The 22,343-nt window shown below is 51.8% G+C and overlaps 1 protein-coding gene across 2 annotated transcripts in view; it reads left to right on the top strand.

Moving 5' to 3' along the window:
* The first annotated feature begins 2,235 nt into the window (after positions 1 to 2,235).
* LOC102004294 (cytochrome P450 4F22) overlaps positions 2,236 to 22,343 on the top strand; it is a 32,804-nt gene continuing 12,696 nt past the window's right edge. Inside the window, exons 1-4 of one of the 2 annotated variants that reach the window (XM_005406064.2) lie at positions 2,236 to 2,314; positions 13,511 to 13,612; positions 14,506 to 14,728; positions 19,206 to 19,350. In XM_005406064.2, the coding sequence (XP_005406121.1) occupies positions 14,507 to 14,728; positions 19,206 to 19,350 (367 nt within the window). In that variant the 5' untranslated portion in view covers positions 2,236 to 2,314; positions 13,511 to 13,612; position 14,506. Of the gene's footprint in view, positions 2,315 to 13,352; positions 13,373 to 13,510; positions 13,613 to 14,505; positions 14,729 to 19,205; positions 19,351 to 22,343 lie in introns of those variants that run through there. The other variant, XM_013505318.1, reaches the window with a different exon arrangement.

The raw sequence follows: 22,343 nt of genomic DNA, 5'->3' as shown, positions 1-22,343 counted from the left end.
GACTGAAGGTGACAGGTCCAGGGGTGTCCATTCTCAGCACTGCTGACACTTGGGGCTGGATCATTCTCTGTCCTTATAAGAGGTAGGAGCCCTTCACCAACATGATAACCAAGGTATTTCCGGGCATTGCTAAAATCTGTAGTAGCTGAGAACTGCTATGCTAGCCCAAATCACATCAAAAACTCAAAGGGCTGATGTTTACACAGCACATGCTCTGTGCAACCTCCTCTCATGCTGCTTTCTTTTTTGTTTTGTTTTGTTTTTGTTTTGTTTTTTTTTTTTTTTTTTGATCTTTCTGAGACAGGGTCTCACTATGGAGTTTGGATTGGGCTTGAGCTCACCTTGTAGCCCAGGCTGGTCTCGAATTCACTATGACCTTCCTGCCTCAGCCTCCCAAGTGCTGGGATTACAGGCATGTGCCACCATGCCCGGCTCATGATGCTTTCTTATCAACTACGTTCTCCATGCTATCTCTGGAGGGGTGGAGGCTTACAGCACTCGTGTGATTTGCCTAAAGACACAGACCAGGAAGTTTCCTGTACATGTTCCCACTTCCCCACGCTCCTGACCTGTTCCTTCTTCCCAGATTCCACCTCTGAGAGCAGAGCAGCCAAGTGGAGATTCTCTCTTCCTTGCTTTCTTTGCTCCCTGGAACCCACATCCTGCCAGTGACCAACAGAGCGGACCTCCTGGGCCTCCCGGGTCTCAGCTACCCTACCCTTCTCTCCTGCCCTCTCAAACCATCTGCCTTTGTGAATTTCTGTATTTTCCAGAGTCCCAAGTGCACTCTTCTTTGCCAGCATCATGGGAAAAACCAAATCCCTGCCTTCTAAAAAAAAGCTTCCCTGTGCTTTAAAACTAACCAACAACAACAGGGGCTCTTCCTCTGCTCAAGCACCATGTGCAGCTCCCCACTGCCCACCAGATGAAGCTCTGGCCACTTAGGTTGGCCCTCAAAGCCTTTCACAGCCAGACCTTTCCAGTCTCCTCCCCTCTCACGCCCCAAGGCCAGTGAAAGCTGCCTGCCAAGCCACACCTTCCAGTTTCTCCTTGCCTGAGCCCCACCCCCTTTCCTGGACCTGTTGAAATCCAACCTGTCCTCACAGCCCCAGCTCAAATGTCACATCCTTCACGTAGCTGCGCCCCGGCCTCCCTTGTGCCTGCTCCAGGCAGCAGCAAAGCTTCAGTTACTTCTATGTCCTTCTCTTTTCAAAACACGTCCCCTTCTCCCCTCCAAGACCAAGTGCCAAGTGAGGGAGCATCACCGCAATGGACAGAGAGAAATCTAAGCCAGGCAAGTGGAGCTTCTTATACTTGGCTTCCCACTTGCTCAGGCCAGCCAGCCAGCCACCCACCAACACAGCACTGGTGTCTGCAACATCTGAGGGCAGGACTGAGCGTCTGGCACACCTGGGGAAGATGGGCCAGCCAGGGACCAGGCCAGATCCCAGGCAGAAGGGCCGAGGTGTCTGGCCGTGGCCGGGGTGGGTCGGGGCAGGGAAGCAGAGCTGGCCCAACACTGCTGGTCCAAGCTAGAGGTGTTTATGGAGGGACAGTTGCTGCTGGCTGCAGAACCCAGGGAGGGGACAAGTTGGGCCCTGATTCTTCGGAGCAGGAGGTCTGTTTCCCAAGGCCCAGGTGTGGTGGATCCCAGCACTCAGGAGGCTGAGGCAGGAGGATCGCAGTGAGTTCAACGCCAGCTTGGGCTATCTAGCGAGTTTAAGGCCAGCCTGAACTACACAGCAAGACCATATCTCAAACAAACAAACAAATAATCCAACAAACATAGAGTTACAAGAGTCTGAGAATTCCTGGGGGCCCTAGAGGAGGCTTCTGGGGTCGAGTAGGGGTCTCATATGAGATGAGGCTCAGGAACTCCTGTCCAACCTGGGGAGGCACACCTGGGCTGGGGGCCCTGAGGGAGGCTGGCGAGGGAGGAGGATGACCCACAGACGGCCTGGGCCCTAATGGAAGCTAAGCAGGGGTATGAAGGCGGGGAGTCTGATGCTGTCTTTCTGTCGGATGGCCTCTCCTGTCTCTGCCTCTACCTCTCCACGACTCCGCTCCTCTCCCTTTCTGTGTCTCTCCAGGTCCCCACGTCTGCATCTCTAGCTCCGGGCGTCCCGACTGCTGGCCGGCGTGGCCTGGGGGCGTGGCCTGGCGTGGTCTAGGCGTGTCCAGGGCGGGGCTCCGGGTTCGGCGGGGCTCCGGGTTCGGCCGGGCGGGGTTAAAGGGCCGGCCCCGGCCGCACCGTCAAAGCCGAGGTTGCAGCGCCGGCAGATCAAGATCCCGGCTGGAAGACGAGACCCGCGGGGTGAGTGCTTGCGGGGATCCGGCGCGGTAACACGAGCTGGGGCTGGCGGAGCAGGTGTGCCGCTGAGAGGACCCTGAGTCCTAGCCCCCGGTGCCCTTCCAGGACCCTCGGGGTGGTGTGGGTCTACTTCTCAGCTACTGCTGCATTTGTGCACGTCTCTTTCCCCCTCCTCCTTCTGCGTGCATCTTGGAGTCCTGAGTGTGTCTTCTGCCTGCGCCTCGGTGGTGGAGAGCGGCTCGCGAAGACCCCATCTCCCAGCCAGGGCATCCCAGATGGCTCTGAGCTCTGAGCGGAGATGCCTCTTTGGGGCTCACAGCTTTTCACCCCGGCACGTTGCTTCTGCCTGTGTTCTGTAGGCGCAGGGCCCGCCAGTACCCTTCAGCAAAAAGCAAGTCCCAGGACTGGTTGTGAGGGCTGCGGGGGGCCCTGGGGTGAATCGCGGGGGACATTTGTCCACCAGACGCTACCTGGAGTCCCAAAGCCTGGTCCTCTTCCCTCGGGCCAGCCTGGGTTTGCAGTGTGGCTGTAGCTTGTCACTTTGCGGGACTCTCAGGCTGGAGGCTCGAGGCAGAGGTTAAAAAATGAGACTGCTCTGGTTCCTGTGTGGGGTTAGGCTGGAGGTGCCCCGGTCTGCCTGCCTGCTCACCCCCCAGACAGCACCGCCCTCCATCCGGTAGGTGAGGTCCTCTTTCCCTCCACTCTCCCATTTCTGGTTCCTGGAGCTGAGCTGGGCAGAGCCAGAGATGTCAAACTCCTCCCTGAGTACTCACCTCTAACCCACCCCAGGAGAGGAGGAACCTCCCCAGCTCTCCCCCAGCCACCCCATTTTATAGGAGAGGGTCCTGGGGCCAGAGAAGGGAAGCACATGTTCTGGGACACCCAGTGGGGGAGCTGGGATTTGAACAAACAAGCTCTGTCTGACCCCCAAACCCGGGGCCACTTTCCGATGGCCTGGCGTCTCTGTACAGCCCGGCTTGGGTTTCCGAGCGGTAACAGTAGCTCTGCGCTGGTATCTTGGTGGCGACCTGGGTTGATATCTGCTGAAGGGCTTGGATGACCCGGGAGACATTCAGAGAGTGGAGTCTCATCTCTCCTCCCTGACAAACCTTGGGGTCTGTTCTCCCCACGCCCAAATGGCCAGGAGACAACAATGAAAAGCACAGCAGTGGCGGCAGCAGCAGGAGTTCTCTTTGAGCAAGGCTTTGCTGTGTGCCTGGCGGGGAGCTGAGCGCTGTAACAGGGGTACCTGTCACTAGGAGGTGAGGAAATGTGGTTCCTGCCTTACAGATGATGAAATGGAGGCTCAGAGAGGTACAGATGCCTGCCTGAGGTCACACAACTAAGTACAATCTCCTCCAAGGCTCAAGCCCAGGCATGGCCACCCTCGCTATGGTACACTGGGATGATTACATTCCATGAATGATCTAGATTATAGTGCTTTAAACACCTTTTCTGCCAGGATCTGCTTTGCATCAAGAAAGCTACAGGCAGCCTGGTGTGGTGGCACATGCCTGTCATTTTTGTACTTGGGAGGCTGAGGCAGGAGAACTGCCACAATTCTGAGGCCAGCCTAGCTATATAGTGAGACTTTGCCCAAAAAGAGAGAAAGCAAGCAAGCCAGCCAGCCACAGGTTTCAAAGCTTCAGTGCGACCATCATTTGCCTGATTATCAACTTGGCTCCACCCTCCCTGAAACATTTTCTCAGGAGCCCAGGAATACGGGGGTGCTCAGCGTAGAGAACCATACCTAAGGCCCCTCTCCCTTCAGACTTCCTGGGGTGGGGCCCTGTGTGGGGATATGAGTTGCTGGGGTGAGGCAGCCCTTTGGGGTGAAGGGAGCAAGAGGGGAGGAGGGGAGGGGGACACAGGGTGGGAGGCAGGTTGTCCTGACCAGAGGCTGAGGGAGACAGTGGAGAGGGAGGCTGGGGTGTGGGCCGATGGAGCCAGCCTTGGGGTGCTCCTGTGCCAGGCCAGCGCCTGCCACTCGGAAGAGGCGTGGATGTAGTATCAGCCACCAGCCAGGGTCCACATTCTGCGTTTCCTCTGGGAGCCCACACATCTTGTAAAACAAGTCCTGATCTGGTGTGATCCAGTGTCGGGGGAGGCTGGAGGCGGCTGGGCAGACCTGACAAACCAGAGCTCCCTGGGCGTGGGCAGTGCACCTCCACTGCCAGATAAGATGTCCCCAGCAGGGTGGGCAGGGCCACCTCTTTCAGGGCGGGGCTGCTGGGTGGCATGCTTGGCATCAGGGACTGCATGAGGGCTGGCAGTGGGAGGGAACGTGCGCAGCACCCACCCACAGCATTCTGAAGGTGCCAGCTTTGAATTTCTTGGGCTAACATGTGTGCTATGCGATGTCAGGGTTCCAGGCCTCCTTTCACAGGCCCCTCCCCAACAACCTTAGGAAGCAGGTCCTGTATTATTGTTATTAACAATTGTTGCAGTTCTGGGGATGGAACTCAAGGCCTCATGTATGCTAGGCAAAGGTGCTACCACTGAGCTGTATTCCCAGCCTGCCGCTATCAACCCATTTTGCAGACTGACAACCAAAAGTGAGAGCTGGGGGGACTGGACTTGCCCCAGGCTGCTCACCCAGGGAGGGGCCAAACTCACTGTTCATTGGAGAAGCATTTTTTTTCCCACGATGGGGAGCTACACCCTGGTCCATTTTTAAATTGTTAGCTGGGTATGGTGGTGCACGCCTGTAATCCCAGCACTTGGGAGGCTGAGGCAGGAGGATTGTTGTGAGTTCAAGGCCAGCCTGGGCTACAAAGTGAGCTCCAGGCCAGCCTGAATTGCATAGCGAGACCCTGTCTCACAAAGACAAAAAAAAATTTGTTTTTACATTTTGAGACAAGGTCTTGCTAAGTGGCCCAGGTGGGAGTTGAACTTTCAGTCAATCTCCCTCAGACTCCGAGTGGTAGGGTTACTTGAATGTACCCCATGCTCAGCTGGACTTGCATTATTGTAATTATTAGTATCATTATTTTGAAGGTTTTTTTTGTTTTGTTTTTTGAGACAGGGTCTTGCTATGCAGCCCAGGTTGGCCTTGAACTCTTGCAATTCTCCTGCCTCAGCCTCTGGAGTGCTGGGATTACAGACATATGCCACCATGTGTAGTGGGAGTTTGCTTTTTTTTTTTGAGACAGGGTCTCCTCAGGTAGTTCAGACCAGCCTTGAACTCACTATGTAACCCAAGCCACCTCAAACTCCTGGCAATCTTCCTGCCTCAGCCTCCCAAGTGCTGGGATTACAGGTGTGTGTCACCACGTCAAGCATGAGGTTTCATTTTTAAAGGGTGATCATGGCCTGGGATGTAGCTCAGTTTAGAGCACTTTTCACCATGAACAAGATCCTGGGTTTGGTCCCCAGCACCAGTGAGGAAAAAAAATCAGTTTAAAGGGTGATCCCTTTATTTTGGGCAATCCCTGACCCTGCATTATTTTATTTGTTTGTTTTGTTTTTTTGGTACTGGGAATCGAACCCAGGACCTTGAGCTTGCTAGGCAGGCGCTTGTGCCTCTGAGCTATATCCCTGGCCTATCTGGGGCAACCCCAAAGTGACTTTTAATTCTACTTGTAATTTTTCAAGTTGAAGTATAATCTGTATCTGTGAAAGTGTGCGTTCCAGAACATGCCCATTGAAAAATTTTCACAAATTGAAACCACACATGTCAGGGGCATTCAGAGAAAGAAAGGGAACAACTTCTGGCACCTGAGAATGTCTCCACCCTCTCAAAGCATTTTTATTATCATTATTATTTCTACTACTGTTATTATTGTACTGGGTGTTGAACCCAGGCAGGGCCTTGTGCACACCAGACAAGCACTCTACCACTGAGCTATAATACCTCCACTTCTCCTAGTTCATTTTTAATTAATTTTAGCTATTTAAAAATAGACTACATTTTCATACTTTTTTTTTTGGTACCGGGAATTGAACTCAGGACCTTGTGCTTTTTTGGGGATTTTTTGTTTGTTTGTTTGTTTTCTGGTACCGGGAATCGAAATCACGACCTCGTGCTTGCCGGGCAAGCACTGTGCTGCTGAGCTAAATCCCCAGCCCCTAGGACCTTGCGCTTGCCAGGCAGGTGCTTATGCCACTGAGCTATATCCCTGGCCCTTGACTTCAATTTCTATTTTTAAGTTTATTTAAACTGGGTGTGGTCGCACATGCCTGTAATACCAGCACTCAGGAGGCTGAGGCAGGAGGATCATTGTGAGTTTGAGACCAGCCTGGACTACAAGGTGAGCTCAAGGCCATCCTGATCTGCATAGCGAGACCCTGTCTCAAAAAGACAAAAAAAAATTTTATTTGAATTTATTTTTTGAAATGAGGTCTTGCTATGTCATCTAGGTTGGCCTTGAACTCCTGGTAATCCTCCTGTCTCAACTTCCTGAGTCCTGAGATTTCAGGCATGCACACAACAGCTATTTTAATTTAATTTTTTTTTTTAGCTATTTTAATTTTAGTATGTGCTAAACATATGTTCTACCACTGAGATACATTTCCAGCCCTAAACTAACTTTTTGTGTGTGTGTCTTTCAGACAGGGTCTTGCTATACAGTTCAGGCTGGACTTGAGCTCACTTTGTAGCCCAGGCTGGTCTCGAACTTGCAGCGGTCCTCCTGCCTCAGCCTCCCCAGTGCTGGGATAACTGGTGTGCGCCACCACACCCGGCCTTAATTTTAATTTTTAAAAAATTTTTTGAGACAGTGTCTTGCTATATAGTTCAAGCTAGCCTTGAACTCATTATGTAGCCCAGGCTGGCTTCAAACTCATGGTGATCCTCCTGCCTCAGTTTCATCATTTCTGGGATTATAGTCATGTGCCACCATGCCTAGCAATTTTTATTTATTTATTTTTTTATCTTTTTGAGACGCAGTCTCACTATGCAGTTCAGGCTGGCCTCGAACTTGCAGCAATCCTCTTGCCTTAGCCTCCTGAGTGCTGGGATTATAGGCATGCGCCAGCATGCCTGGCTCAACAATTTTTATTTTTTATCATACTTATTTTATTTTATTCTAGTTTTTGCATATTGGGGACCTAACCCAAGGCCTCACGCATGCTAGGCAAATACTCTCCCACTGAGCTACACTCTCCCTATATTTTTTTTCTGCTGCTGGAGATGGAACCCAGGCCTCAACCTTCCAAGGAGCTCACCTTACCACTGAGCTGCATACCCAGTCTAAAACTACTTTAAAAATATTCTTGGTAGAGTGGTTGGAAGCTTGTGGAAAAGTTTTGCAGGAAGTACATCCCCAGGTACCCTTCTTTGCGCCTATAGTTCCCTTATTACTAAATCTTGCATTATTGTGGTGTATTTGTTCCAACTGACAAAGCAAGGTCCACACTGCGATTATAAACTGCCCTCCTCGTGTTACTTTGGGGTTCGCTGTGTTGTCTAGTCAAATCACGGATCTGTACAATGAATTACAATACCTATGAAGATGTGACCTGCACTCATGGTATCAAAACCCAGGAGCCAGGAAGATGGCAAGTGAAAGTTGTTCTCCTTCAGGCCCTGTCTCTAGTTCTTCTAGATCCTTCTGGAGGCAGCTCTTGTGGCCAGTTTCCCATAGGTACTCAGAATATTTCTTTCTTCTTTCCTCCTTCCCTCCCTTCATTCCTTCTTATTTATTTTATTTTCTGGTAGTAGGGATTGAACCCAGGGCTTTCATACTGAGCTACATTCCCAGCCCTTTTAAATATTTTTTATTTTGGGAGAGGGTCTCACTAAGTTCATAAGTTTCCTAGTCTGGGCTGGAACTTGTGAGCTTCCTGCCTCAGCCTCCCTGAGTGCTGGGAAGATAGGCATGGCCACCACACCCTGCTAGATGGGCCTTTTGACGTGATTCTTATTTTGCAGAGTCCCAGCTGGAGACCACAGCAGGCTCTTTCTCCTAGCAGCTCAGTTAAGTGTCTGTCTCTGGAAGGCCTGCAGCCCATACTTGGGATGAGTGAGGGTGAGGTGGGTCAGGGCTTCCAGAAGCCCCCTCCAACTTTCCCATGCATCCACTTCCCTATGCACCTGGCCATCCAAGCAGGGACCCCCACTTCTAGGGTTGCTCCTTTCTCTAGTCCTGATACCTTCCTGTTTCAAATCTCTTCAGGAAGATGTTTCCTTTGCTGAGATTTTCCTGGGTGGGGTGGGAGCTCTTGCTGTCACTCTATTCAACGGTCTCCTAACTTCCTTTTTTTTGTCTTTTAGAGACAGGGCCTCGCTATGCAGTTCAGGCTGGCCTTGAGCTCACTTTGTAGCCCAGGCTGGTCTCGAACTCACAAGAATCCTCCTGCCTCAGCCTCCCGAGTTCTGGGATTACAGGCGTGTGCCACCACACCCGGCCTTTTTTTTTTTTTTTTTTTTTTTTTTTTTTTTTTTTAGACAGCATCTTACTCTGTATTCCAGTCTGGACTTGAACTCACTGTGTAGCTCAGGCTGTCCTCAAACACATGGTGATCCTGGTGCCTCAGCCTCCTGAGTTCTGGGATTATAGGCATGCACCACCACACTGTGTGATGTAGTCCGTGGGCAGGGTCTGCACTTCATCTAGAGTGTAATGGGGAGCCACGGGAGGAGTCTGAGGAGGGGAGGCTCACGATGTGATTTGACATTTGGTGTGGGGAAGGCTGCTTTGGCTTCTCTGTGCAGAACAGACTGCTAGGGGGTCGTGAAGATGCTGCCCCAGAGACAGGCGGCAGAAGGCTGTCACCGGGTTGCCCTGATGCAGGGCAGGGCAGGAGGGATGGAGAAGAACGGGTGGATGGGAAAGGCGCTTAGGACAGAGCACCGGCTGGAAATAGAAATATTTGGGATGTGGGGCTGGGTGTGGTGGGTGCTCAGACCTGTAACCCCAGATCTTGGGAGGCTGAGGCAGGTGGATCACAAGTTGGAGCTCAGCCTGGGTGACACAGTGACTTAGTGAGACCCTGTCTCGAAAAAATAAAGATGCCCTAGATTCAATCCCTAGTACTGGAAGGAGAGAAAAAAAAAGCCAGACAGAAAGTCCCTTTCTTTATGCTCCTCCCTTCATTCAGAGCTCTGCCTGACGACACCCCTCTCCAGAGAGGCCCCAGACAATTGTTCTCCATCCCCTTATGCCATGGCTGCTATAACAGGTGCCCACAGACCAGGCGTCCTTAGACAACTTAACATTTCTTCTCTCTCAGTCCTGGAGGCCAGAAGCCTGAAATCCACGCTCCCTCTGCAGGTTCCAGGGGAGATGGCTTCCTGCCTCTTTCCACTTCTGCTTCCGGTGGCTCCTTGCTTCCCATCACCCGACCTCTGCCTCCACCGTCACGGGCCTTCTCCTCTCCTGTGTGACTCGGTTTCCCCTTGCCTCACCTTGCCTTTCCTTTTCTCCTTCACTTTCCTTCACCCTCCCCCTTCTCCTCCCTCCTTCCCACCTTCTCTTCCTTCCCTCCTACCTTTCTCTTTTGGTGGATGGAACCCAGGGGCATCACACTGAGTTATACCCCCAGCACTTTTTATTTTTATTTTGGGATAGGATCTTGCTAAACTGCTAAACTGCCTAATTGTCTAGGGTGGGCTTGAACTCAGTATCCTCCTGCCTCAGCCTCCAAGAGGGATAACAGGCATGCTTGCAGCACCCGGCCCTTGGCTCCCTCCCTCCCTTTCTTTGTCCCACCCTCCTCCCTTCCCTCCCTTTCCTGTTTCTTTCTTTCCATTTATTTATTTTTTTCTTTACTTTTTCTTTCATACCAGGGATTAAACCCAGAGCCTTGGCACAGAGCTACAACCCCAGCCCTTACATTTATTTATTTTTGACAGAAGGTCTCCATGTACTTCAGGCTGGCCTCAAACTCATGACAATCCTCTTCCCTCAGCCTCCTGAGTGCTGAGGTTACAGGCACCCAGGGTTTATTTTTATTTTGATTTTTTAAACTTTAAGATAGGGTCTTACTGAATCACTAAGTTGCCCAGGCTCGCCTCGAATTTACGACCCTCCTGCCTCTGAGCGCTGAGATTACACGCGTGTGCCACTGAGGCCAGATTCTTTCTTTTTTTTTTTTTTTCCGGTACCAGAAATTGAACTCTCGACCTCGCGCTTGCCAGGCAGGCGCTGTGCCGCTGAGCTAAATCCCCAGCCCCGTGCTCCTTTCTTGTAAGGGCACCTGCGGTCATGTTTCATTCCCACTGGGATGGTCACACTCTCCCTGACTCAGGGCCCTTTCTACACCGCATCGGAGAAGGCTTTGCCGTAGGAGGCCCCGCAGTGTGTGCAGATCAGGGAATGGGATCTCTCTGGGGAACCTCAGCCCAAATGCCACTCTCTGCTCCGCCACATACTTTAGATCAGGTTCTGCCACCACTCTAAGTGATCTCCTCCCTCCCTCGAGAGCCAGGGTCCTGCCTGTCCCCAGCGCCTAGACTGAGTCACACACAGCTGGGTTTAGAAAGTATCTGCTGAGTGCTGAAGAAATGCAGGCGGGGCTTCCCTGAGGGCGTGGCTTCCCTGAGGGCGTGGCCGGCTGTGCTCAGAGCCAGATCACTGTGAAGGGCGCCCCAGCTGCTAGAGAGAGTGGCTTGCTACTGTCCAGTTGTTAAAGATGGAAGCCCTCAGGGCCGCTTCCTGTGGAGATGTCACCTGGTCCACGCAGCACAAGCAGCTGGTGGACATCAGCCTCCTCAGTTTGGAGAATCTGACTTTGGGACTTGGAGGGCCTCATGGGACTTGGAGGGCCTCATGCTTTTGGTTTTCAGGGTTGCTTAGTCACTACCCCTATGCAAATCCCAGGAACTTGTAAAGGGAGTATCACCTACTCCAGCCGGTCTCGACTTATTTATTTATTTATTTTTTTGGAGGGAGGTTTGCTGAAGTTCAGGCTGGCCTTGAACTCACTATGTAGACTCGCCTCTGACTCCCGGCGGTCCTCCTGCCTCAGCCTCTCCAGTAGCTGGAATGACGGGTGTGAACCACCACGCTTGGCTAGAAAGTTTTATCTACTGTGGTAAAACACAAACACGTGGCATTCACCCTCGTACCTGACTTAGGTGTGTAGCTTGATGCGTGAAGAACATTCTTATCACTGTGGCCATCACCACCCATCCCAGAACTGTTTCTGTCCAGTAAAACTGAAACTCTGTCCCCACTAAACACTCCCTCCCCACGCCCCCTCTCCCAGCCCCACCCCTGCTGACTCTCTGTGTGGATTTGATGGCTCTAGGAGTCTCATATAACCGGGACCACGCCATGAGGGCATGGTGGCACACCTCTGTAATCCCAGCACTCGGGAGGCTGAGGCAGGAGGATCACTTTGAATTTGAAGCCAGCCTGGGCTACAAAGTGAGTTCAAGGCCAGCTCAACTGCATATTGAGACTCTGTCTCAAAAAAGAGGAGGTTGGGTGGGTTAGGGATGTAGCTCAGTGTAAGGCTCTTGGGTTCAATCCCGAGTACCCCCTACACACACAAAAGAATGAAATTCCCACACATGCTTAAACATGCGTGAAAAAAAAATGGATGAACTTTGAGAACATCATGATAAAAAGCCAATTACAAGACCAATGTTGTATGATTTTCTTTTCTTTCTTTCATTTTTTTGAAACAGAGTCTTGCTCTGCAGTTCAGACTGGCCTCGAATTCACAGTGATCCTCCTGCTTCAGCCTTCCAAGTGCTGGTATTACAAGCATGTGCCACCAAACCTGGTTCCCCCACCTTTTTTAAACTTTGAGACAGGGTCTTGATAAGTTGTTAAATTGCCAAGGCTAGGCTCAACCTTCTTCATCCTTTCAGAGTGCTGGAGTTACACAAGTGTACCGCTACACCTGCCCCCCTTTTAAGGCTGAATAATGGTCTATTAAATGGATATATCACATTTTGCTAAGACATTCAACTGTTGATAGATAGGTGGGTTACTTCCACCTTTTGGCTATTGTAAATTGCATTGCTATGAACCTGTACAAATATCTCTTTGAGATCTCCTTTTTACTTTTTCATGGTACATATGCAAAGGTAGAGTTGTTGGGTCATATGATAATTCTACGTTCAAGTTTTTGTTTGTTTGTTTTTTTAGATAGAGTCTAAGTTGTCCAGGCTGACCCAAACATGTGATTCTCCTGCCTCAGCCTCCCAACTGCTACAATTACAGGCCTATGCCACTATGACTGGCCTTTATGTTTCATATTTAAAAGAATAGCCAAGTGTTTTCCACAGCAAGTGTACCATTTTACATCCCCACTGATGCTACACAGAGGTGCTCATTTCTTCACATCTTCACCAAAACTTTTCTTCCCCTGTTCTGGAGATGGAACCCAGGGTCTCGCACATGGTAGGCAAGTGCTCTGTCACTGAACTATACACCTCAATTCTTTTAATTTTTTATTTTGAGACAGGGTCTTGCTACATTGCCCATGCTGGGCTTGTACTTGTGACCTTCCTGCTTCAGCCTCCAAGTGGCTGGGATGATAAGTCTATGTCACTCTTTTTGTTTGTTTTAAATAGTAGCCATCCTAGTGAGTGTGCATGGAGTCTGTGTTATAATCAGACCATTCATCCCAACTGGGACTTGTGAATTTGGTGAAGACCCAGCCAGCTGATCTCCTAGGATGTGGTAACCAAGGGAAATTCTGCTTCTGCCTGGATAATGTGGTTTGGCACTGACTGGGGGAAGATGAAGTGAATCTGAGCCTTAGCAGAGGGTACAATCATGGGATGGGTGGTCCTGAGGACTCAGAAGACTGGGAGGCAGAGGTTCCTGTGGCTGTGTTGCTAAGGAGGTAGGAACACTGGGGAGGGTAGCCGAAGGAGAAGAGGGTAGAACCCAGATTTAAGAATCTTCTTGGGGGAGTGGTGGCACATACCCGTAATCCCAGCCCTCGGAAGGCTGAGGCAGGAGGATCACTTCGAATTCAAGGCCAGCCTGGGCTCCATAGTGAGACCTTGTTTCAAAGAAAAGAATCTCCTTGGGGTGACCTGGGAATCACAGGCCTCCAACATGAGCGCGACAGGACAGAGACTGGGCCCTTGGGGGATGCTCAGGGACCTTTGCCAGCCCCCGCCTCCTCTGGATGGAGGAGCTGAGCCTGGACAGCATGGTAGGACCTACTTCTGCGGACTGGCGTGGTTTCCCTGGGGATGAGGGTTTCATGGTTTGGAGTGCGTGAGCGGCACCCTGAACGCTTTGCTGTGCTCTGCTGGCTGCTTTATTTACGGTACTGTCTTGGTTCCTTTAGGAGCTGACTCTCAAAGAAAGATTTGGATGCTGGGAACTCGTTTGCGAAGCAATTGCAGAAAGGACCAGTAAGGACGAAGGAACTTAAAGGAACGGAGAACAGGTAGTTGGACCAATGCATGTGCACACACATTCAGGGCAGCATATTTCACAGCAGCCCAATGGCAGAGAGGGCCCACATGGCCATCAGCAGAGGACTGGGTCAGTGGAAACATGGCCCAGCCACGCTGTGGAATATTACTCAACACCAGAAGCAATAAAGCACTGATCCCTACCAGAGCCAGGGCGAAACCTGCGCACATTAAGTGGAGTCAAAGAAACTGGGCTTAAAAGGCCACATAGGGCACAACTCTTGTGCATGTGAAATGCCTGGAATAATTACATCCTTGGGGCTGGGAAGGAGATCAGGGTTTGCCAGAGGCACTGGGGAGGGAAGGACGGGGTGTGGAATCCGAGGCCGTCCTGGGCTACATGGTGAGTTCTAGGCCAGCCTGAACTGCATAGGGAGACCCTGTCTCAAAAAAACCAATAATTAAAAACAAAGCAAAACAAAAACAATCTGTGACTAAAGCAAAAAAGAGCTGAATGCAGTGGCGCGCAGCTGTAATCACAGTGACCCAGGAGGTTGAGGGAGGGGAATCACAAGTTCAAAGCCAGCCTAGGAAATTAGTGAGCCGCTGTCTCAGTACAATTTTTTTTTAAAGCGCTGGGGGTGCAAATGGTAAAGCACACCTGGGTTCAATCCTTTTAAAAAAAATAAAAAAGGATGCAAACATCACGGCCGAAGGCACAGAGTGGGTCTCACGCATCTGTGCGGCCAGCCGCCTGAGGCCACTGCTGGGGGTGAACTGGGACCAGCTGGGTGCGTCTGTCACCGGCGCCTGCTGCATGTCAGGCGCACTACGCCGGACCCCACGGGTCCTCCAGCGTTTGGCGCACAAGTGGCTGGGCAGCGGGCACGCCCAGCACCGACGCCTTCCGCACCGTGTCTCCTAGGATGCTGCCCATCATGCACCACCTGCTGGACCTCCTGGGGCTGGAAAAGACAGCGTTCCGCGCCTACGCCGTGTCCGCGCTCCTCCTCTTGCTGCTCTTCTCCTTCTTCCGCCTGCTGCTGCAGTTCCTGCGCGTCTGCTGGGCCTTCCACGTCACCTGCCGCCGCCTGCGCTGCTTCCGCCAGCCACCGGGGAAGAACTGGCTGATGGGTCACCTGGGCATGGTGAGTGTGATGGGTAGCGCCGGGCAGCGCCGGACGCGTACGGGACGGGGCCTGCTGGCGTCCAAGAATCTGCTTGGCATCACGCATAGATTCTTCCTTGTAATTATTTTTTTTTTAGAGACAGGGTCTCAGTTTGTAGTCCTGGCTGGCCTGAAGTCATGGAGAACTTCCTGCCTCAGCCTCTGGAGTGCTGAGATTAAAAGCATGTGGCATGTCCTACCACACCTGGCTGCATTTTTTTTTTTTTTTTTTTTTGAGCAGAAATTGAACTCAGGACTATTGCACCTGCCCGGCAGGCACTGTGCCACTGAGCTATATCCGCGGCCCTGCCTTTCATTTTTTAAACAGTTTTTATTAGTATGTGTTTGCAACATATAATAATTACATTCATCTTGGGAATTTGAGAACTATATATATTACATCTGGATCATTTTCACTGTTCCCCGCCCCCACTTCCTCCTTCCCCAGGTCCCCTTCCCATGTCTTTGATTTTTTTTGTTGTTTTTGTTTTGAGGCTGGGTCTCACTGTGTAGTCCAGGCTGGTCTTGAACTCACTATGTAGCCTAGGGTGACCTTGAATTTATAGCGATCCTCCTGCTTCAGCTTCCTGAATGCTAGGATTGCAGGCGCGTGCCACCATACCCAGCTACATTTCATTTTTAAAAATTTATGCATATGTGCCAAGCATGATTCCAGGCAAATATGAACTCATTTCATCCTGTCAACAGTTCTGGGAGGTAAGATCCATGTCTGTTCCCACTGGGACCTGAGAATAGAGAGGCATGGAGTGGTCAAGCAGCTGGCCCTACGCCATGCAGCAAGTAAGCGGCTGAGCTGGGGTTCAAACCTAGGCTGTCTCCCCCACTCCCTCAGCCACCTGGAGTTTTTAGATGGGACAGGTGGGACTTTCCCGAAAGGCATCCAGAGGTCAGAGACAAAGCCAGATATTGAGGCAGGGAGGCTTGGTGGACCTGGACTCCAGCCTCTGCCTGCCTACTGGCCTCACCCGGCCCCTTCCAGGCCTCAGTGAAATTCAGGGACAGTTGCTGAAGGCTTAGCTGGCCCAGGTCTCTTGCTGAGCTTTGAGGTGGCCTTTGGAGAAGGCAGTGGTCATCCTCTTGTATTTTGGAGCCCTGGGTTCAAGACCTGCCTCTACCATGTACTGCTTGTGTAACTTTTGGTGGTGGTGGGGTAATGGGGGATGGAATCCAGAGACTCTGCTTTTAAGAGCTCCAGCCCTTTTAAGATTTTGAGGCAAGGTCTTGCTAAGTTGCCCAGGCTGGTCATGTTCCACCTCTCCTGGCTCGCTTTGTGTGACCTTGAGCAAGCTATTAACCTCCCTGTGCCTCCGTCTCCCCTCTAGCCTATAATACATTCTTGATCATCTCTTGATAATACCATAATAGTTTTTGGTAGTCTCGTGGGACTGTTCTGTGGCTTCCCTGGAAGCATGGTCGTGGCATGTTTGGTGCCCACTGAGCCTGATACACAGGTGGAGGATGTGTGTGCTCGACTGCTGGCTTCTACAGAGACCAGAGGATTGGATGATTCTAGAAATATTTAACGTATTGCTTGGCTTGGGTTGAACATCTTAGAAGGAATAAGACACGGATTCCCACTGAATAGCTCAAAGAACTTTTTGTTTTTGTGGTGCTAGGGATGGAGCCAGGGCCTCTTGCCTGCTAGGCGAATGCTGTACCACTGCGCTCGGTGCCGTCTCATGTAAGGGACTTCAGCATCCGCGGAGTTTGGTTATCCACAGGGTGGGTTACAGAACCGGTTCCCTGGAGACCGAGGGATGCCTGTACCAAAGGCTGGGTGGCTTAGGCAACAGAAATGTGCTCTTTCCTAGTTCTGGAAGCCGGAAGTCTGGGGTCAACCTGCAGGGTTGAGTTATTCTAAGAGCCCCTGCCGTGACCCTCCCTGGCTCTCCACTACCAGCAAGAGAACGGTTGGTGTTCAAGGCCCTTTATTCCCTGAGCCTTGCCTTCCTCACCAGTCTGCCCACCCTCGTGCAATTCCAAAGGTTGGCTTTCTGCTTCAGCAACAGGGCTCCAACTCGCTGCCTCCATGGCCTTTGCCAAACGGTGCCTTCTGTCCAGAATATTCTTCCCTGGTCGATGAACTACTCAATTTTCACGCCCCATTTCCACGGTCCTTACTCCAGCAAGCTCTCTCTGGCTTTGATGGTGGTTTCGGAGGCAGCTACCAGTCTCTGGTGTTCTGGGCAGTTGGCCAGGGCTGGCTCCGCCTGCAGCCCAGCATTGACATTGTGGGTACAGCCCATCTTCTGATCCCAGGAGGTCTGGGTGAGGCCACAGTTTTCCCTGGGTGTGGACAGGCTCGGGGCTACCCCTGGAGAGGAGATGCCATAGCCAGAGAAGAGACTTGTTCATTTGTTCATGTAATAATTGCTGGGCCTTATTCCTGGCTGGCATTGGGTTAGGCTCCTTTGTATCTTTGCTGAAATATTTGTGGAGCTGGGTGTGGTGGTGCCTGCCTGTAATCCCAAAATGCTGGGAGACCGAGGCAAGCAGATTGCAAGTTCAAGCCCAGCCTGAACAACTGAGTGAGATCCCATCTCAAAAAAAAAAAAAAAGTGGTGGTGATGATGGACCTGGGCACATAGCCTAATGGGAAGGGCCTGGGTTCAGTTTCCACCCGCTACCCCCACAAGATGGATCGATGGATCGTCCCTATTTTATGGATTCCCTTTTATGGATTTGAGCTCAGACAGATTAAGTAACTTGCCTACATTTTCATAGCTGCTGCGGGTGACTTTGAACTCAGGTTCGTCTGACACGGAGCCTGGTGTCAGCACGCTGCAGATAGCATGAGTTTTGGAACTGGGTGGCCTGTGTTCGGATCCTGGCTTTGCCACTGTAGCGGTTGATGCCAGGGACTGCCCACATCTTTTTGGCCCATTTCTGGGTGCAGTGGTGACACTTCTGGCTATCATGGCTCCATTTCCAGCTGTGATCCCTCCTTTCAGGCTACCAGCACCTGCCTTCTAGGAACTTTCCAGAGCTTGGGATTTCCACCTCCCTGTGGCCGCCCTCAGCCTATGACTGCTGGGCATTGGTGGGTAAACACCCCAGCCCCCTCACCCTTGGGAGAGGACTCAGAGGTCCACTGTCCTGCCCATCCTGCACAACTCCCCCATGCGCCTGAGCCAGGGGCCCTGTAGTGGTACCATCCACCACCTATCCTTTCCTGGGTGCCTTGTTTTCCATCCCTATTCATGCTTCGGGGACCGTTTCCTCAATAAACTACCTGCCCTAGCAGCCTTGCCTCAGGACCTGCTTCTGAGGGACCCCAAACAAGGACAGTCGCTCACTTACAACTGCAGATGATTCATTCGACCTTTCCGAGCACACAGCAGCAAGGAGCTCATTGGGTACCCGTGGAGTGGGTCAGTCTACACGCAGTTGCCACGCTGTGCCCGACACAGAGCGAGCACATGTAGATGTGAAGGGAATGGTACTAGTTCTACAGGTAGTTGTGCTGGGCATGGAACCCAGGGCCTTCTGCATGCTGGGCAAGCACTCTTTCAGGGTAGAACATGGCATCAGCACTTAAAAAAAATTTTTTTTGAGATAGTCTCATTATGTTGTCCAGGCTGGCCTTGAATTTGCAGTCTACCCGACTTGCAACCAGCTGGGATTATAGGCATGTGCCACCAAGGTCCACTGATATTATTTATTTTGTTGTTTTGAGATAGAATCTCACTATGTAGTTCAGGCTGGCCTTGAACTCACTAGGTAGCCCACCCTGGCCTCAAATTCCCAGCAATCAGCCTAACTGAGTGCTGGGATTGGAGGACTGCATCACCATGCCTGACATCCACTTTTTTTTTTGGTACTGGGACTTGAACTCGGGACTGTGCTCTTGCCAGGTAGGTGCTGTGCTGCTGAGCTAAATCCCCGGCCTGACAGCTACTTTTTAAACAGCGAGTATTCAATAAATAACAACCCTTATCATTATTGACTTTCCTATTACTATTTGTGTGTGTGTGTGTGTGTGTGTGTGTTGCTCAGGATGGAACCCAGGGTCCAGGCAAGCACTCTGCCACTGAGCCACACCCCCGGGTGCCCACCCCTTTGTTTTCTTTAAGTGACAGGATCTTGTGGTGTTGCCTAGGCTGACTGAAGTGACCCTCCTGCTTCAGCCTTCCAGTAGCTGGGACTGTAGGCATGTGCCATCGTGCCAAGCTTATCTTTCTTTACTGAACCAGCCATGTGTCAGGCCCACGCTGGGCTCTCGCTCTCTGACTTACTCCGCCGGGCTGCCCTCGGAGGAAGCACTGGCTGTGCCCCACTTCTCAGAGGAGGAGGTGGAAGCTCAGAGAGGTGCAGCCAGCTGCCCACAATCGCTTAGCATTTCTGGGATTGCTCTGAGGCAAGGGGAGGCGGCAGGAGGGAGGACACAGAGGAGCTGGGCTGGGCACGTTCTCACTGTCCCCGCCTTCTCTCCTTAGTACCTTCCAAATGAGAAGGGCCTGCGAGATGAGAAGAAGGTGCTGGACACAATGCATGACGTGCTCCTGGTGTGGGCTGGGCCTGTCCTGCCAATATTGGTTCTGGTGCACCCTGATTACATCAAGCCTGTTCTGAGCGCCTCAGGTAGGTGAGCTGAGCCTCTGAGCAGTGACTGAACCCTCAGGTCTCACACTCTATCAGAGCTTCTAGACAGGTGGACTCTCCAGAAGAAGGGTCATTTGAGTAGGGCTTTGGGGAACGAGTAGGAGTTCACCAAAGCAGGAATGGCAGTGCACATAATGGGAACAATGTGGACAAAACTGTGACAGTGCCTAAGAGACCCATGAACACTGAGGTGTTATCCACTGACACAGAAGTCAGAGCCAGACATGTTTGGGTAGGCACTTGTTCACCTAAGGTTTTGTTAGGAGGTTGTTGCTCAATCCCAGGTCATGGCATTCCTGTTCTTTGGGTTGTGGTATTTCTGCCCTGACCAGGGATTTTGGTGACCCATCCTGCTGGGTGCTCCTGTGCTTCCTGCCTGGTCTGGAAGGAGATGTGGAAGGATTGTTGCTCTTTTCTGCAGTCCACACCTTTCCCAAGGTGTGGCAATTCCCAGGGTGTGCTTGGCAAGCTCTTACTCATCCTGCAGCACCCAGCACCAATGATCCCTTCTCCAAGGAGTCTTGCCAGACTCCACTGAGAGAACATGGCTCTGTCCTCTGTACTTTCCCACCCTTAGCGCTAACCTTTTGGTGCTGGGTGTGTCTGTGTCCCTCTCTGTCTCCCTTGCACGTGAGGCCCTGGACCCTGGCATGGCCTTCATGGAGCTGAGAGTCTCAGAGGCTCAGGTGGTGCTGGAGAGTGGAGGGATGGGAAAGAAAAGGTGCCAGGAATTTTAGGGTGTCTGGCCCAGCTTGGGCCTCTGCAAACTCGCATCTGGAGACCATCTTCTGGCTGTCACCCAGGGCTGCCATCCCTCCCACCCAACTGTGCCTCCCCACTTCACCCCATCATTGTATTTTGTTTGAGACAGGGTCTCACTGTGTGGCTCAGGCTGGCCTTGAACTCATGGCAATCCTCCTGCCTCAGCCTCTGGAGTGCCGGGATTACAGGCATGCGCCATCATACCTGGCTATGTAGCCTCTTAGTTTCTGATCTGCAAAATGGGAGCTGTTATGAAGGATAAATAATAGAATGTGGGTGCCGGGATATGGCTTAGTGGTAGAGGGCGTGTCCAGCATGTACAAGACCTGGCTCCATCCCAAGTACCAAAATAAATAATGCAGTGTGTATAAAATTAAGGCTTCTACTTTTTCTTTGGTTTTGTTTTGTTTTCGGCAGAACTGTGGATTGAACCTGGGACCATTGCACTGAGCTGCATCCCCAGCCCTTTTTATTTTTTATTTTGAGGTTGCTAAGTTGCCCAGGCTGGGCTCAAACTTGTACTCCTCCTGCCTCAGCAGCCCATAGTGCTGGGATGACAAGCGTGCGCCAGCACCCCTCTCCTTTTCCCCTTCTTTCTCCTACCTCCTTCCCCCTTCTCTTTCTCTTCCTCTTCTTCCTCATGCTCTTTCTCCTTCCTCGTCCTCCTCCTCCCTGGAGCACCAGTCTCCTGAGCTGCATGCCGCCTGGGCGTGAGTCTCCAAGCAGCACCCCTCCCCCGCGTGGCCAGGGCCTGCACGTAGCAGACCCTCAGGCTCTCGCTTCCCTGTCAGGACGGCGGGGCGCTGGGCCTCTCCCACCGGAGGAGCCAGACTGGGAACTCTGGCGGGGAGCGGGTGGGGCGCTGAGTCAGTGCCTCCTCGCGGTGGCCGCTGCGGTGCCTGGAGTCGGACTGGCCCTGCTCCAAGTCGCGGCCTCCACCCTCCCAGGCCTCCTGGGGCCACACCTGTGTGACTGTTGCTCCGCACCTACAGGCCCGCTGCGTCGCGAGGAAGGCAGGGGGCCTCCCGGAACCTCGGCCTCCTCTCTTATGGGCATTCGGGAGAAAATAGACCAAAGCTTCACGGGGGCGGAGTCGAGGCCTATAAGCGTGTAATTATGGCTTGTGTTTTATGTGCTCTTTTACGAAGGAGGAATTCACACCACATACAATTCATCATTTTAAACGAACACCCGCTGGTATTTGGGGGTATTTACAAGGTTGTGCAGCCACCAAACTTTCTCTACTTTCAAGCTTTATTTTGCCACCTCATAAAATGCTCCAAGCCAAGGTAACTCCTTCTGTGTCCGCGCTGCCCCTGTTCTGGTTGCCTGCTTTCTGTCTCTATGGTTCTGGGTTCTGAGCTCTGCACGGCTCTTAGCCTCCGGCACCGCGGCCTTTCATGTCTGGCTTCTCTTTTTTTTTGTTTTTGTTTTTTTTTTTCCCCCGGGTACCGGGAACCGAACTCACGACCTTGGGCTTGCCAGGCAGGCTCTGTGCTGCTGAGCTAAATCCCCAGCCCCCGTGTCCGACTTCTCTGGCAGGCATCGTGTTCTCCTAGCTCCCCTGCACCGAAGGACAGTGCTGTTCCTTTCACAGCTGAGGGATACTGCATTCTACGGAGGGACCACGGTTTGAGTACCCACTTATCCACGGCCTTGTGCCCCTGCTTCGGCTGCTGTGAATAAGGCTATCACAAGCATCCATGCACAAGTTTTGGTCTGGCCCTATTTCTCTTTTCTGTTTTCACACTTTTCTTGTTCTCTCTCTTTTGATTTTTTTTTTGAGACAGAGTCTCATTATGTCATTCAGGCTTTGGTCTTGAACTCACTATGTAGCCTAGGCTGGCCTCCAATTTGCTGTGATCCTCTTGCCTCAGCCTCCCAAGTGCTGGGATCACAGGTGTGCACCCTCACGCCGGGCTTTTTGCTTTACTTTGCTTTGCTTTGCTTTGCTTCGCTTCGCTCCCCTCCCCTCCCGTTCCCTCCCTGCTTCCCTCCCTTCCTCTGTTCCTTCTTTACTTCCTTCCTTTACCTGATGTGCTGGGATTGGAACCCAGAACCTCTTGTAAACTAGGCAAGCACTCTACCACTCAGCTGCACCCCCAGACCCTATGTGTTCATTTTTTGTGTGTGATACTTAGGAGTGGAATTGATGGGTCATATGGTAATTGTGTGTGTGTGTGTGTGTGTGTATATATATATATGTATAT

Source organism: Chinchilla lanigera, unplaced genomic scaffold (assembly GCF_000276665.1).
Source record: "Chinchilla lanigera isolate Chin_1 unplaced genomic scaffold, ChiLan1.0 scaffold00094, whole genome shotgun sequence".
Lineage (NCBI taxonomy): Eukaryota > Metazoa > Chordata > Mammalia > Rodentia > Chinchillidae > Chinchilla > Chinchilla lanigera.
The sequence above is the reverse complement of the archived record's forward strand: the minus strand, read 5'-3'. Positions and strand labels throughout refer to the sequence as shown.